The 13,597-nt window shown below is 43.0% G+C and overlaps 1 protein-coding gene across 6 annotated transcripts in view; it reads right to left on the bottom strand.

Annotated features, from left to right (window-relative positions):
- The window catches only part of ESRP1 (epithelial splicing regulatory protein 1), a 60,255-nt gene that overhangs the window by 24,662 nt on the left and 21,996 nt on the right, over positions 1-13,597 (bottom strand). For 5 of the 6 annotated variants that reach the window (XM_051843918.2, XM_017341442.3, XM_051843922.2 and 2 more), the window contains exons 7-11: positions 12,498-12,608; positions 12,249-12,381; positions 12,104-12,146; positions 6,456-6,757; positions 2,662-2,880 (exon numbers count right to left, since the gene is read on the bottom strand). In XM_051843918.2, the coding sequence (XP_051699878.1) occupies positions 2,662-2,880; positions 6,456-6,757; positions 12,104-12,146; positions 12,249-12,381; positions 12,498-12,608 (808 nt within the window). The remainder of the gene's footprint in view (positions 1-2,661; positions 2,881-6,455; positions 6,758-12,103; positions 12,147-12,248; positions 12,382-12,497; positions 12,609-13,597) is intronic. The other variant, XM_051843919.2, reaches the window with a different exon arrangement.

Genomic DNA, 13,597 nt, shown 5'->3' with positions numbered 1-13,597 from the left:
ACTCTTGGATCTCAGTTGTAGGTCATCTCTGACTTGCCAGATCCCTTTCACACTTCCCTTGTCCTTGCAGCCTATGTTTAAGTGGGCTTGAGGGTACGAACTGAGACTGGCAAGGCACACTGATGGCTGGTGAGAACTGGATCATTAGCCTTGCCTAGGAGCCCTTATCTTACCTCCTCCTTCGCACCACCACCTTCAACTTTGTCCAACCATTCATAGTCATTTTCCGTTAATGATGGCTTACTAAAAGCTTGTATTTAAAACCAAGCCTGTAGCTTTCTGCTCCACAGACCTCGAACACCTTGGTTTTACTTAGTGTTAACATTTCATAGCAGAGAAAAAAATACAATCAGTTTATACAAGTGTTTTCTTATTTTTATGGTTCTCTCTGAAAGTTGCTTAGGAACTACTTAGTCCAAATCATTACCATGCAAGTTACCATAAGAGTTACCACACCAGGGAAGTGAGCACAAACCCCACTCCAAGATGGAAATCTAACATCCTTAAGACAGCTAAGAGTTGTCCATCAACAAAGAGCATTTTTCCCAAGTGCATTCACAGTCAGTCACGTGGGTTAATAAGAGGCAAGTCTGACTACTGTTATTGATCAAAGAGTAATGGCCCTAGGTTGTTAGAAATGGGGACTCAAAAAAAGAAATCAAGTTATATCCTGGTGATGCTAAACTGTGGGGAATTTTACTGATAAGGACTCCTACAGTAGAAGTATGCTGACAGCAGACTATCATGTCCAAAGTTGTTTAGCTTAATATTGACTCAGGAGTTAGAATGGGCATGTGTTGGTGAAGAAAGCTAAGCCAGGGGGCAGCATCGGGCACAGCACGTGAAGCCACCACTTGTGACACTGGCATCCCCATGCTGCACCGCTAGTTTGAGTCTCGGCTCCCCACTTCCAATGCAGATTCCTATTAATGCTCCTGAGAAGACAGCAGATGATGGCTTCATTACTGAGGCCCCTGACTCCCACCAGGGAGACCTCGATAGTTTCAGGCTCCTGGGTTTGGCCTAGCCCATATCTGGCTGCTGCAGCCATTTGGGGAGTGCATCAGCGGATGGAAGCTCTCTCTCACTCTCTGCTTTTCAAGTAAATAAATATCTTTTAAAAAAAGAAAGAAACTAAGCAAGTGCTTTGGATGTTTGCTGATTCTGTGTATCCAGAGGCATGTGCTTCCCAGTGATATAAAATAACAATTAGGAAAATGACCAAATCTCCAAGGGAAAAGGTAGGAAATCAGCAGTATCACAAAAATTACGGTAGGGGCCAGCACTGTGGTGTAGCAGGTTAATCTGCCACCTACATCTCAAGCACCCCATATGGACACTGGTTCGATCCCCTCGGCTCCATTTCCAATCTAGCTCCTGCTATTGTGCCTGGGAAAGCAGCAGTCCTGTGCCCTGGCAGTTGTGTCCATTTGGGGAGTGAACCAGCGGATCGAAGATTGAACTCTCTCCCCCGTCTCTCCCTCTTTCTGTAACTCTGCCTTTCGAATAAACACATAAATAAATCTTAAAATATAGTATTTTTAATAAAAGTCTAGATTCAACCCATAGTGCTCAGAAAGCATTATTAAAAATAAAACTTTGCTTTCAATAACATGTTCTAAAGTTTTAATTACAACTACTTACTTGGCTTAAAATTTTAGAATTTCTTCCGACTTACAACAGCATAAAATACTTATAAATTGTCCAACTAATATGATTAATTATGTTAAACTGCAAATCAAGTAACACCAACCTGGATAATACTTCACACTTCCATATTCAAAGAAGTCAGATTTTGATGGAGGTTTTTAATTCATTAACACACTCAAATACCAATTATGACCCACATCCTGTTCTAGCTGGTGTGGCTGCAAATACTGAGTGTGCATTTTACTGAATCGAATATGATGCCTTACATACAAATGAAATACATCAAGCCATTACTGAATAGTTCTTCACAGAGGCAAAATGCTCTGAACTACAGGCATGCTTATCTATGTATCGTCCATGGTTACTCTAACAGAACAGGAGTTCATTTTCAGATGTAATAGGAAAAAGTCATTTACATTGATTTTATATATGGCTCCAACCACAGGCTACTGATAATGCAAAAGGTTAAGTTTGATGAAGGAATCAGACCTGAATTTGAATTATCACACTAATGATAGCATTCTTTCCAGAGTTCACCCTAAAGCCCTCTTTCATTTCTCATATTTTTCCTTAAAGACTTAGCATAAACCTGAGGAATATTTGCACTTTTTTATGATTTTTTTTTAAATGTATTTGAGAGGCAGAGTTACAGACAGACAGGAAAAAACAGAGAGGTCTTCCATTTGCTGGTTCACTCCCAGGTGGACGCAAGGTCCAGGGCTGTGCCACTCCAAAGCCAGGAGCTTCTTCTGGGTCTCCCACATGGGTGCAGGGGCCCAAGCACTTGGGCCATCTTCCGCTGCTTCCCTAGGCCATAAGTAGAGAGCTGGATCACAAGAGGAGCATCCAGGACACGAACCGGCACCCATATAGGATGGATGCTGGTACTGCAGGTGGAGGCTTAGCCTACTATGCCACAGCACCATCCCCTGCAATCTTTTTATTAGAAGAGAGCCTTTGATAATCAGAAAGCAGAGGTCAGTTAAATTTTCTAGGCAGCACCTTTCTTACCTGATGATTCAATACCATGTGAACCCCGTGTGTACGAATATCTGTAGAGAACTCGCCCAGGAAGTCCAGGATATCCTCTATTGTGGCGGCGTAGGGAAGACCTCGAAGGCGTACACAGTCTCTAACATTTGTAGGAGGCACAAACTGCTGAGGTAGTACTGGAATAATGGGAGGGGTTGGAAGTGGAATGAGAGGGGCCGAGGAGAATCGATTCAGCACCTGTGCTCAAAACAAAGCAGAAGCGAGTTAGAGCCTTTCTACTGCCAGCCTGCAGACCTGCACAGGAAGCAGTGAGAAGCCTGCTAGAAATGCAAACTCAACTCCACCCTTGTAAATACAAATCTGCTGTTTACTTCCAGGTGATTCATAAGTGCATTCAAGTTTGAGAGGCACTAATGAAGGAAGCCATTCACGCATTTTAACTTGCAAAGCATGATACCCACTCTCTTCAAATACCCAACGAGACATACACCACACACAATGCAATGCCCTCAGATTGAGGATGTGTCTACCTGGACAATTCTATCACTATTTCCCTTAGGGTAAGTATCTTAAAGTTTGCCACTTTTATAAAAATCTGGACATGTTGCTAAATGTGGACTTCAGTTGCAATTTATTAGATTTCATTTCACTAATTACACAATAGTCCCATTAATATCATCTTCATAGTCCACTTCTAAACCCAAGAAATAAAGAGAAAGGCTCTATATAGAAAACACAGGCCTAACATTGACTTTACTTTTATTTTTTTAAAGATTTATTTTTTACTTGAAAGTCAAGAGTTACAACAGAGAGAAGAGAGGTGGCGGCGGCGGGGGGGAGGGGGGAGGCTTCTATCCACTGGTTCACTCCCCAGTTGGCCACAATGGCTGGAGATGGGCCGATCTGAAGCCAGGAGCCAGGAGTTTCTTCTGGGTCTCCCACGTGGGTGCAGGGGCCCAAGCACTTGGGCTATCTTCTATTGCTTTCCCAGGCCATAGCAGAGAGCTGGATCAGAAGTGGAGCAGCCAGGACTTGAACCGGCACTCATATGGGATGCTGGCACTGCAGGTGGCGGCTTTACCTGCTAAGCCACAGCACCAGTCCCCCAATAATGACTTTAGATACTAAAATTCTGGGGATGGCATTGCGGCATGGTGTGTAAAGCTGCCACCAGTGATGCTGGCATCTCATATGGACACTGGTACAAGTCCTGGCTGCTCCTCTTCTGATCCAGCTCCTTGCTGATGTGCCTGGGAAAGCAAAGCAGGATGGTTCAAGTGCTTGGGCCTCTGTATTCACATGGGAGATACAGAGGAAGCTCCTGGTTCCAGGCTCCAGCCTGGCCCAGCCTGGCCATTGCAGCCATTTGGGGAGTCAATCAGTGGATAGAAGATCAACCTTTCCCCCTCAGTCACTGTAACAAAGCCTTTCAAATAAATAAATCTAAAATATTATATACATGTACATATATATAAAATATCACAAAGTAGTACATGACATAATGGTTGGATAATTTAAAACAGAAAAAAAATTTGGTGACCAGAAAGATCCATATTAATTTAGTTTCCATGTGACTCTGAGACGGTGCAAAGACAAGATGTTGAGCGTATTTTAGATTCATGGAATTCAGCCATCTTGAGAATGGATTATGGTTGGTCAGGTGCATTTTTGAGAAAAATTGTCCTGGGCAAAACCCTTCCTGCAGGCTTTTCATCCATCTTTGTCTTAGAGCATGTCAGCTACTTCACAATACTAAGAGCTAGGTCCTGGTTTATGGTATCCACAGATTTTCTGAGCGACTTAACCACCACAGCCTTTAACATTAAATAAACTGAAAAGAAAATAATCAGTGAGTCTTTCTCAAAAATGTGGACTAATTTCCTCACTCATTCCCTGTGTAGTTGCTGTCAGAATAAGAGGTGATTAAAAACAAAGAACAAAGCACAACCAAAGAAATGCTGTAACAGAGACACAAAAACTTGACAAAAAAGTACCAAACTATGCAATCTAGATGCAACAAAAGCATAAGGTGAAGAACAAGAACAGAAAAACCAACGTAGTAATTGACAAATTCAGGACAGGAAATGGCCAAACACTTTACAACACCTGCCAAACAATAGTTAAGCAAGTATTTATTGAATGAAATGATTATTAGTGATGAAGAGAAGATAGTGGCAAAGCCACATTACTTTGACACTTGATAGGCAAGTCAACTGGGATGGAGAAATGGAGAAGAAGCTCACCCATATCCAAAACCACTGTATGACATCCTAGTAGGTAAGAGCATTCTTGAGCAATTATTTTAAAATTACAATATACAGTAGGTTGCATAAGCTAGACAAAATAATTGGATGAACTCACAGAAATAATAATAGAGTTAAGTATCCTAAATGCTTGCAAAAGAGACCAAAAGAATCATTAAAAGAATTCTTTCACTGTGGGAAACAAGCAGAATAAGTTTGAAGAGCCGTGTACAGCAGCATATATGACATCATCACAAAGGAAATACAAACTGACCTCTGAAGACATGTGCAGATGATAAGCCAAGAAGAGTCAAAAGGCATGAGATCCTACAGATGGCTTCATGGTCTGGATCTTAGTACATTTTGGAGAAGTGACTGCCCCACTTTGTGCCTTAAAAACAATTCTGTGCAGCCAGCATTGTGGCACAGCAGGTTAAGCAGCCAAATGGCTACAACGCTGGCATCCCATATGAGTTCTGGCTCAGGTCCTAGTTACTGCACTTCCAATCCAGCCCCCTGCTACTGTACCTAGAAACGCAGCAGAAGATAGTCCAGTACTTGGGCCCCTGCCACCCAGGTGGGAGACCTGGTTGGATTCCCAGGTTCCTGGCTGATGCCTGGCCCAGCCATGGCCATTGTAGCCATTTGGGCAGTGAACCAGTAGATGGAATATCTTTCCTTCTGTAACTCTGCCTTTCAAAACCAACAATGCCAGGGGAGGCATTGCAGGACACTGGGTTACACTAACACTTGGGAAGCTCACATACTATATCAAAGTGCCTGGGAACAAGTACTCCCTTGCTTCCAATCCAGCATACTGCTACCCTACCCGGGAGGCAGCAAATGATGGCTGAGGTACCTTGGTTCTTGTCATCCATGTGGGAGACCCAGAGTTCCTCGTTCCTGGCTTTGGCTTGATCCAACCCTGGCTGCTGTGGGCATCTGGGGAAGTACACCAGTTGGTAGAAGATATCGCTCTCTCACTCCCTGTGTATGTGTGTGTGTGTCACCCACACTGTCATGCCAATCTTTAAAAACAAATCCAACAACTCTGAATTCTAAAGCTAGGATAGAAAGTAACCAGTAGGCAAGAAAGTGATGAAGCCTTTTGGGAAAATACAATTGGCAAGATGTTAAAAACCTGAAAACTTGACTAATTATGAGCATTCTTAGGAAACTTATATGTGTATGTGGAAATTTCTTTTGGTCAGGAAAAAAGCAACCCAAGTACACAATAATGGAATTTCTAAATAAAGTCTGCACTCAAATGTACAATAGAGAAACTTTAAGAAGAAGTATTTACTTTCATGAGATACACATTTTAGACATGGTTAAGCTTTCAAGACATGTAGTAGTTTTGAAACAGAATGCATAAGCTTTCTCTACAGCACTGCTCTAGTTATATGAAGACACAGTATGGTTTCTTTTGGTTATGGAGTCAGACAATTCTCATTTCCTTGGACTCTCTATATTCTTCAAAGTGTATTTTAACATAATGACTAGCATAAGGCTGTTTTCAAAGGAGAAAAGAAATTAATATACAGTTACCACATCATCTTCAAAACCCACCTGCTGAACTTCCGCTGCTGTGCTCCTGAAGAGTTCAATGTATCTTTTACCCAACAAGTCCTTATGCTTCCTCAATGCGTTCTGTGCATATTCTTCACAAGCAAAGAGGACAAAAGCATCCCCTGTAGGCCTACCGTCTGGGTAGGTGACAAACAGAATGCCTTCCTTCCCCCCTGTGATAGGGCAATGCTGTCCAAAGAAGGCCACCACTTCTTCAGCAGTGGCTGTGAAAGGCAGCCCTCGCATGCGCACAATGACTTGATTTTCCTTGGAGAGAAATTGTGCTACCTCATTGGATGTACCTAGGGAAAACAAACATAAGGAAGCATGGGGAACCAAGAGTTAAGACATCATGTTTATTCATTCAAACACTAAAATTCCTGGCATTATCTTGAATATATAATTCAGACCCACATTCATACTGAATTCATAATGATTAAGATCCTAGGAATTAGGAATCTCTTGTCCCTGAACAAACTCTTTCCCTATCATTTTCATAAAACACCCCCTCTTAATTGAGAAAGCTGCTCAGATAATCAAATCATGCAACAACCATCTGTCTTTTTTTTTCTTTTATTAGATAGGCAGAATTAGAAAGTGAGATAGAGAGACAGGGAGAAAGGTCTTCCTTCCTTTGGTTCACCCCCAAATGGCTGTTACGGCCAGCGCGCTGCGCCAATCTGAAGCCAGGAGCCAGGTGCTTTTCCTGGTCTCCCACATGGGTGCAGGGGCCCGAGCACTTGGGCCATCCTCCACTGTCTTCCTGGCTCACAGCAGAGAGCTGGACTGGAAGAGGAACAACCGGAACTAGAACCTGGCGCCCATATGGGATGCCAGCGCCACAGGCAGAGGATTAACCAAGTGAGCCATGGTACAGATCCTAGAGCAAGAATGCCTGGGTCTAATCTTGGTTTTGGTGTTTGCTGAGGTCTGACCTTAGTTAAACTTAACCTCCATACTTTAGTTTTCTTACCTGCAAAATTGTCTACATCACATGTTGTGAGAATTAAGTAGGTTAACATATATATATCACTATATTTCTATGGCTTTTTGTTTTTATACCCTCTTTTTTTTTTTTAATATTTCTTTTATTTATGTGAAAGAGTTACAGACAGGAGGAAGAGACAGCTCTTCCATCCACTGGTTCACTCCCAAAATGGGAGTCCATCTGGGATGCTGGTGTTGCAAGTAGCGGCTTGACCACTGACGTCACAATGCTGGTCCCATTCTGATTACTTTTAAGAAAAGCTCAAACATATTTAAATATATTCAAGCAGCATGGGAGGGGAACTTTTTTTCTTCCAAGGATCATTTGGACATTTATTTTATTTTTAAAAGATTTATTAATTTATTATTTGAGAGGCAGAGGCAGAGAAAGAGAGAGGTGTTCCATCTGCTGGTTCACATCCCAGATGGCTGTGATGGCTGGAGCTGGGCCAATCTGAAGCCAGGAGCCTGGAGCATCTTCCAGGTATCCCACGGGTGCAGGGGCCCAAGGACTTGGGCCATCTTCTACTGCTTTCCCAGGCCATAGCAGAGAGCTGGATCAGAAGTGGAGCAGCCAGGACTAGAACCATCACCTATATGAGATGCTGGCACTGCAGGTGGCGGCTTTACCTGCTACACCACAGCGCCAGCCACTATTTTGATATTTATAACATTGGTAGGCTATACAAAATTACCAACTTAAAAATGAGCCTGCCATAGATTTATTGATTCTGAGTCCCATTTATAGTTGCCTTGGCAGGGTCAGACCAAATGATTCCAAAGGGCTTAAAAGACCTGCAGGCCAAATGTTCCTATCCCTGAAGCAGAGAGATTAGGATAAGGAATATATTTGGCACACGGTCTCAGTGTTTATCAACATCACCGATGCAAAGCTTTACATACAGTGTGGTCACGTAGCAAATACTCAAAAGCACATCCTTCAAACTCATGCACTATGAACATTTTCCCTTAATATCAAGCTCCTAGCATGCCACCAACATACAATGAAATCCCAGGCAACAAAGTGAAGATGAGTTCACTCTGCCATCCCAGTTTGCAGTGCATTGAACATGGACCCAGGAAAGACCACAGTAACTCCAAATACTTTTATCTTCAACTAACATCAGACATTGCTTTTGAGCTTTGGAAACTCTTCTAAACTCAAAGTCCTAAGTTTTAAAGGCAGAAGTGGAGAATGTCTAGCCTGCAGGCTACATAAGACCCTGGAAATCATTTGGTTTAGCCTACCAAGGCAACCACAGGCAGGACTCAAAATTCAATACATTTATAGAACGCTAATTTTTAAGCTGATAATTTTTTATGGCCTGTGAATGATGTTAGAAATATCCTAGTGATCCTTGGCAGAAAAATGTTTCCCAAGGTTCCCCACACCAATCTAAAGAAATAAGTGGCAGAACAGAAATATATCAAATTGTGCCAACAGGACTCCATTACTGCAAAAATTTAACCAGGGGTACCTAATGTGGGGATGCAATGTTCTTCATATTTAAGTAAAGTCACCTTAGTAAAATTTGGCAATAGGTGTAATTTTCTTTTTAAAAGATTAACGCTAGGTACTACAATAGGCCTGTTTGAAAGACGTTTCCAGTGGTTTCTGGGAAGAAGCTCCCAGGTTCTGGCTTCAGATAGGCCCAGCTCAGACTGTTGCAGCCATCTGGGGAGTGAACCAGTGGTTGGAAGACCTCTCTGTCTTCTAACTCTGCCTCTCAAATGAATAGATTAATCTAAAACAAAACAAAACAAAACAAAACAAAACCACACAACTTTTCAGACTCTTTGGTTTCAAGAACTACCACTTCCCTTTGTACACGATTTCATATGATCCTTTGACCTTTATATAGTACTTATAAAAAGTTATCTGAAGGGCCAGTATTGTAGTGCGGCAGGTTAAAATGCCACCTGGTACACCTGTATCCCATATGGGCATTGGTTTAGAGTCCCAGCTGCTCCACTCCTGATCCAGCTCCCTGCTAATGTGCCTGGTAAAGTGGAGGAGTATGGCTGAAGTCCTAGGGCACCTGCACTCACATGGGAGATGTGGAAGAAGCTCCTGGCTCCTGGCTTTGGTCTTAGGACCAGTCCTGGCAATTGCAGCCATTTGGGAAGGGAATCAGCAGATGGAAGATTTCTGTCTCTCCCTCTCTGCAACTCTATCTTTCAAATAAATAAAATAAATCTTAAAAAAAAAAAAAAGTTATTTGAGAGGCAGAGGAAAAAAGAGCTCTCATCCACTGGAACACTCTCCAACTCACAATGCCTGCAAAGGCCAGGAACTCAGACCAAGTCTTACACCTGTGTGGCAGGAACCAAACTACCTGAGCCATCATGGCTGCCTCCTAGGGTCCATCATCAACAGGAGACTAGAACTGGAAACTGGAGCTGAGGAAGGGCGCACATGTTGTAACTACTAGGACAAACACCTGCTGCCCCTATATAGTACAATTTCTTTAATAAAGTTTATTTATTTGAAAGGCAGAACAACACAGAGACAAACACAAAGTCTTCCATCTACTGGATCTGTTCCCACATGACCACAGTGCTCGGGCTGGGTCAGGCCAAAGCCAGGATCTCAGAAACGCATTTGGGTTTTCCACATGGGTGGCAGGGACCCAACTACTTGAGCCATTACCTGCTACAATCAGCATGCAGTGAAATACCTAAAGAATGCTCTGACTGGAGCTAGCACTGTCGCATAGTAGGTTAAGCCTCCACCTGTGACGCCGGCATCCCATATGGTCACATGTTCAAGTCCTGGTTGCTCTACTTCTGATCCATCTCCCTGCTAATCACCTGGGAAAATAGTGGAATGTGGCCCAAGTACTTGGGACCCAGCATACATGTGGGAGACCTGAAGAAGCTCCTGGATTCTGGCTTCAGATTGACCCAGCACCAGCCACTGCAGCCATCTGGGGAATAAACCAGTGCATAGAAGACCTGTCTTTCTCTCCCTCTGTCTGTAATTCTGCTTCTCAAATAAGAAAATAAATCATAAAAAAAACCACTTTGGGGCCAGCGCTGAGTTGCAGCAGGTTAAAGCCCCGTTCTACAGTACTGGCATCCCATATAAGTGTCCTTCAGGTCCTGGCTGCTCCACTTCTGATCCAGATCTCTGGTATGGCCTGGGAAAGCAGTAGATGGCCCAAGGCTTGGACTCCTGCGGGAGACCTGGAAGAAGCTCCTGGCTTAAGATTGGCACAGCTCTGGCCATTCTGGCCATTTGAAAAGTAAACCAGTGGATGGAAGACTCTCTCTTTCTGCTTCTGCCTCTCTGTAACTACCTTTCAAAAAATAAATAAATCTTAAATCAAAACACTTTGGCCTGAACCCAGATAATCTTTGAGGGAAGCTAACTTAGAATCTGAGTGGGGACACAAATCCAGGCCCTCTGATATGAGGTGCAAGCAGCCAAGCAGTGACTTAGCTGCTACACCAAGTATCTACTTTCTTTTTTTGAAAAACATTTACTTATTTCAAAGGCAGAGCAATAGATAGTACAAGAAACACAAAGAGCTATCTTCCATCTGCTGGTTTGCCAGGCCTGACCTTCCATGTGGGTGGCAGGGACCCTAGTACTTGAAGCATCACCTGCTGCCTCCCAGGTGCTAGCAGCAAGCTGGACTGGAACAGAGGCAGGTCCTGATCACAGACACTCCAGTGTGGGATGCTTTCCCTATACAGTAGGTTGGTTCAAGACTTAAGCCAAATGTTTTACACGAAGCTTACTGAAATTAGAAGTTTGTTTTTGTTTTTGTTTTTATTTCCAAAAAAAATCAATCTCCATGTTTCACTGGGAAATAAAAACCATGATTTTATTTATCTATTCTTGGTATTTATGTAAAATTTTTAGTTTTATTAATCGCTATGGTTTCATAATTTGTGACCTCTAATTCAGGAATTTAGTCTTCAAAGTCTCATGTTAATGATACTAAGCGGATATAAAATCTAATTATGGGCCAGTGCCGTGGCTCAACAGGCTAATCCTCTGCCTAGCGGTGCTGGCACACCAGGTTCTAGTCCCGGTCGGGGCGCGGGATTCTGTCCTGGTTGCCCCTCTTCCAGGCCAGCTCTTTGCTATGGCCTGGGAGGGCAGTGGAGGATGGCCCAAGTGCTTGGGCCCTGCACCCGCATGGGAGACCAGGAGAAGCACCTGGCTCCTGCCTTCGGATCAGTGCAGTGCGCCGGTCACAGCGTGGCCATTGGAGGGTGAACCAATGGCAAAGGAAGACCTTTCTCTCTGTCTCTCTCACTGTCCACTCTGTCAAAATAAATAAATAAATAAATAAATAAATCTAATTATGGTGTTTAGGGTAGGCCTTTGGGAAGTGATTAGCTTGCATTAAGACTTTAAGACGCCCCCATGATTCACTCTTGGTGGCTTTATAACGAAAGGGAGAAAGGATGCATAGACAGAGACCAAGAGCCCTGCTCTTGCCATAGGGCATTCTGTACTGCCTGTGGACTCCGTGCCAGCAAGAACAGCATTACCAGGCAGAACCAATCAGGACCACCCTATCTTGGAGTATGAGCCTCCAGAACTGAGGTGAAAGTAACCTTCTTCTACAAGGTTAGCCTGCCCTGGCATTTCATTACAGTGCTGAGAAGCTAATTAGCTAAAGCCACATTATATAAAATGTACTTACCACCAGCAATTTTAAGAAAATCTTCACCTGTTGCTTTGTAAACCTAAGAAAAGAAAAGAAAATTAAGCACAGAGTTTCCGAGCCTTCCATATATTTTGACACTCACTTAAGGCTGTCAATGGTCTCTGGCTGTGGGAGGACATACCTCAATGTACCGCGTCCCCATGTGATGTTTGTGCCTCTGCAGTGCTAGGTCTCTGTGCTCCTCACTTACAAACCTAACCAGAGCTTCTCCATTCCTTCGACCCTGAGCATTCAGACAAAGTGCGGCACCTCCCCTTTGAAAATAACAAAACAGATGGCAGGTGGGAAAATATATAGTGGAGAGAAGATGACAGGAAACCCTTGACCCCTTTGGGATTATTAAATAAAATAGAGAGTAAAGGAAACCAACTTGGCAATATTGAGTCCTTTGAAGAATCTCGCAATGTCTTGATCCGAAGACTGCCATGGTAAACCTCGTGCCCTGACTACAGTGTTATCATCAATAAGTTCCATCTTGCTGCTGTGGAGGAAGCAAAACTCCAGGTCGCACACTGATCACAGCGAAAGCAAATCCGACACCTATTTCCCTCCGTGAGTCAATCTGCCTACTTACACATAAGAAACCTTATTCATCTGGACAGATTTTCAATATTGCCTGATTTTCTTTATAACCTCAAAAATTATCTGGGTTCAGGTCAACGTATTCTTTAGGTGTTTCTCTGCAGACATACAGACATATGGCTGCCTAAACAGGTGCAACCCAGCTAGCTTGTCCAGCAAACCAGCCATCAGCTGAAGAGCTGCTTGCTTGTCACAAACTCAGAAGTACCCAGGATCAATTTATAGGAAGCAAAGTTTTCCCAACATCCTTATAGCTTGAAAATTCCTACAACCAAGGAGGATAGGTTTAGACTCATTTTCAGATCTCACCAGTATAGGAGGGAGTTGAAATCTAGTTTGCCTGCAAAGTTTAGGGCTGGCAATTAACTCACCTCAGGAATGTGTGTTACACACAGTCTACTATAAAATATCTCCCTATCAAACCAGAGAGCCATCAGAGGGCGTTTATGGAAATGCTTGGGAGTCCCCACACCTCAGTGAGTCATTTGCAAATTACCTAGCATACATTCTGACATCTTTTGATGTTCTATCCCTCCCGTATTCATTTTCAGTACTCCTAGGACATTTTCCTAATGAGTCACTTTCTCTACAACTAAACAGGACTCAGTCTCTCTACGGGCAAATCTGTCCTAAGGTTTTTATTCAGTTTATGCACCAGGCGATCTCACAAATCACTAGTGATTTACAAACTCAACTAGGTCTACCTATGATTACAAACAGAGATCCCATCACTTCATGCTCTTTCCCAATTATTTCTTTGCTTTAAGGTAGAAACTGATAGAATGTAATTTTATCTTGGGAAAAATCATGAACTCCTTTAAACCCCATGGTTTTTCTTTTGGAAGTTTTCCATGCAAAAGAATGGACAGATTTGAAAAGATTCAAATA

Source organism: Oryctolagus cuniculus, chromosome 6, assembly GCF_964237555.1.
Source record: "Oryctolagus cuniculus chromosome 6, mOryCun1.1, whole genome shotgun sequence".
NCBI lineage: Eukaryota > Metazoa > Chordata > Mammalia > Lagomorpha > Leporidae > Oryctolagus > Oryctolagus cuniculus.
The sequence above is the reverse complement of the archived record's forward strand: the minus strand, read 5'-3'. Positions and strand labels throughout refer to the sequence as shown.